The following is a 3,815-nucleotide window of genomic DNA, read 5'->3' on the forward strand; positions in this document are numbered from 1 at the left end:
TCTTTTTTTTTTATTAACCTGGATATCCAACCTGCTATGCGAGCCGACTAATCCCGGAAAGACCACCTGCCTTGCGAGTAGCCCGGAATCACTGCATTTGAACCTCCATGGCCACAAGGAAATTTTTATTCCTCCTTGGATTTGAACTTGAAACCTACAGACACTTTGACATTTGGAGTCCAAGCTCAAACCAATCAGACACTGGTTCATATTTCATTTCTTTTTAAGAACACTACATATACGAACCAAACGTTTATGAAGATTCCATCATGTACTTATACTAAACTAGTTAGTAATCATCACAAAAATCATTATATATCTAAATATTTTAATACAAATAATTACAAAATCAACCACTCCTTGTTTCTAAGGAAGGAACCAATGTAAGCGACAACCAACTCACTTATTTTCTTTTTTAGAAAATGGTCCACAAGTGAAAGGAACCTTCATGCATATATGGCAACCAGCCTGTGTTAACTTTTCTTCTTAATTCTTCTTTCAATTCACTTCATCCACTATATATATCCAACCCTACTTCATCAAGTTCTCAACCTAATTTCTTATTACCTCAATTAATTCCATCCATCTATCTGATCATCTCTAACTTCAGTCAGAAATGGAGGTTCCACTGAACAACAACAGCCACAAATGCTTATCCAAGATAGCAACCAACGATGGCCATGGTGAAAACTCCCCCTACTTTGATGGCTGGAAAGCTTTCGACTCAGATCCTTACCATGCTGAAAGCAACCCCACCGGAGTTATCCAAATGGGTCTTGCTGAAAACCAGCTTTGCTTTGATTTGGTTGAAGAATGGATCCAGAAGCACCCTGAAGCTTCCATATGCACACCTCAAGGAGGTTTTGGTTTCAAGGAGATAGCCATTTTTCAAGATTATCATGGCTTGCCCAGTTTCAGAAAGGCGATTGCTAATTTCATGAGTCAGGTTAGAGGAGGCCGTGTGAGGTTCGACCCTGATCGGATTGTGATGAGCGGTGGAGCCACCGGAGCTCATGAGACCGTGGCTTTTTGCTTGGCTAACCCTGGTGAAGCTTTTTTGGTGCCCACCCCTTATTATCCAGGGTATGTTTATACTCATTTCACCCTTTATTAATTATCTTCATCTAATTTGTTTATCAACTAATTAACCTTTAAATTATTTTATCAGAGTACTTAAAAATATGTGGTATTCAACAATTTTAGACATTTCTAAATGGTTATTTTAAGACAAAGAAAGTAGAATAATTAAGTTTGATCAAAATCATGTACTCTAATCCATTTTGGTGTTTCTTTTTTCCGTATCTTAACACATATAAAGACTAGAAAACGTATTTCATATCTTTCATAACAATTCAAAGATATGATATCTGAAATTTGTATATTTATGAAACAAACATTTAATTTACTCATTTGTCATCCAGATTATTCTGACTAATAAATTTGTACATGATAATATAATTAAATACGTAAAATTGTAAAACACGATTTCTACCGGATTTAGACGACCCCCAGAACTTGATATCGATTTATCCCATAACGCAAACATCTATTTTTCTAATTTAGAAGTAAATTCATATTTTAAATTTTGGGTCAAGACTATTCTATATTTTTTCTTAGTTTGACATGTCAAATTCTTGACTATTATCTTTTTTATATATATAATTTAATGTTATTATAATAAAATAACTAAAAGAAAATCTTTTTTTTAACGTTTGTAATTGAAGGACAAGTCAACTTCAACCTTTCTGAGAGTTATTTTGATATAATTAAACATCAATTATCCAGAGAAATCAATTAACTGATGGTTTGATCCATTTTTTGTAGGTTTGATCGTGATTTGAGATGGCGAACKGGAGTCGAGCTTTTACCAGTTGTTTGTGAAAGCTCGAACAACTTCAAGGTCACCCTTAAGGCCTTAGAGGAGGCTTACGAGAAAGCCCAAGAGTCAAACATTAAAGTCAAAGGTTTACTCATCACCAACCCATCAAATCCTYTGGGGACTTTCTTCGACAAAGAAACCTTAAAAAATCTCSTAACTTTCATCAATAACAAAAACATCCATCTAATTTGCGATGAAATCTATGCCGGCACCGTGACCACAGASCATGAATTCRTTAGCATTGCCGAGATCRTCGAMGAATATCCCACGATTTGCAATCGCAATCTAATCCACATCGTCTRTAGTCTCTCGAAAGACATGGGATTCCCTGGATTCAGGGTCGGRATCGTYTATTCCTACAACGATACCRTTGTCAATATAGCTCGTAAAATGTCGAGTTTTGGGCTCGTTTCAACTCAAACCCAACACATGATCAGCTCGATGCTGTCCGATGATCATTTCGTCAAGAATTTCATTTCCAAGAACCGGAGCCGGCTTGCCCACCGGCACGATATGCTCAGCAGGGAACTAGCCCAAGTCGGGATCGGCAGCCTGGAMAGCAACGCCGGACTTTTTTTCTGGATGGATTTACGCCGTTTCTTGAAAGAACCAACATTCGACTCTGAAATGATATTTTGGAAGATTATAATAAGTGAAATTAAGCTAAATGTTTCACCGGGATCGTCTTTTCACTGCTCGGAACCCGGCTGGTTTAGGGTTTGTTTTGCAAATATGGACGACGAGACTGTTACAGTCGCCGTCCAGAGAATAAAATCGTTTGTGCACAAAAACAAGATGCTGGAGATCAAGACRACGTTGGCGAAGACCAAGAAACAATGTTGGCAAAAGAATCTTCACCTCAAGTTATCGTCTCGAAGGCTGGAAGATATCATGTCGCCACACTCGCCAATCACCTCGCCGATGCTCCGAGCACAAAACTAGGGCGAACGTATGGTACTGCTTTTAATGCATGGTGTGCAATTGCCATTGCAACGTTTTGCTAGTGTGCTTTTTGTATCAAGAAGCTTGTTAGAAGTGTATGTAATTCCATAATATGTGTGATGTGTTATTGTAATTTTTAATTACAATTTGATGCATATTATTTTAAATAAAATTTTCATTTGGTATTAGTTGGTACCTTGTGATGTAAGCATGACTTAAGATTTTATTGTAGAAATGAGAATAAAAAATAATTATAACTTTTTATTAAAAAAATATTAAATTTATGTTTAAACAAATCAAAAGTTACAACTAATTTTTGAGTATAAACTGTTATCCTCTCTTTTTAGTGATTTGATGATAATCTCTTTTTATCTATATATGAAGTATTTATGTTTCTGTATTTTCAATTCCAGCGATCTTCACTGAGTTTGTTCAGTGATCACTGAAGAACTTGTATTGTAATTCAATCAGCGACAGCGATACTTCAAGAAGACAACACTCACACCAAAGAACCTTCAGCCAATGTCGAAGACTGAAACTGAAGACTAGAGACTGGCGAGTACGTGATCTGAAGCGGTATTCAGGGATTACAAGTCTGTCTACATATGTGTGAATACTGCTCAAGCCTCAGCTAATGCTGAAGAGACCTTCAGGTTGTTCCAGCATCCAACGATCAAATAAAGCTTGCGAAACACGATTGTTGTCTTGTCCTTGCACACACAAAGGACAAACCCATACCCTTTATAAATGTTAGTACGGTACGGAGCCGACTAGTTGACTTTACTATCCACTAACTTTGTGAAATGATGTCTGCTCATGAATAGTCTTTTTGTACTATTCACTGTAGCAAATGACAAGTCTTCTCCTTAAAGGTTTGACACGCACTCTATCCCTATCATGTTGCATTAAATGTGTATTTAATGCAATAGGTATAAATAGAAATGTTACCTCTCCATGCAGAGTGTGCGCGCAACACACTATCTTAACCTAAATC

General features: G+C 36.7%; 1 protein-coding gene across 1 annotated transcript; it reads left to right on the plus strand.

Moving 5' to 3' along the window:
* The first annotated feature begins 511 nt into the window (after positions 1-511).
* Positions 512-3,005, plus strand: LOC112520827 (1-aminocyclopropane-1-carboxylate synthase-like). Its single transcript, XM_025129431.1, has 2 exons — positions 512-1,083; positions 1,825-3,005. The coding sequence occupies exons 1-2, from the start codon at positions 617-619 to the stop codon at positions 2,819-2,821; spliced, it is 1,464 nt and encodes a 487-aa protein (XP_024985199.1). The 5' UTR covers positions 512-616; the 3' UTR covers positions 2,822-3,005.
* The last annotated feature ends 810 nt before the right edge of the window (positions 3,006-3,815 follow it).

The sequence above is a fragment of the Cynara cardunculus genome, assembly GCF_001531365.2.
Source record: "Cynara cardunculus var. scolymus isolate 2C chromosome LG 11, CcrdV1, whole genome shotgun sequence".
In the NCBI taxonomy this organism is placed as follows: Eukaryota; Viridiplantae; Streptophyta; class Magnoliopsida; order Asterales; family Asteraceae; genus Cynara; species Cynara cardunculus.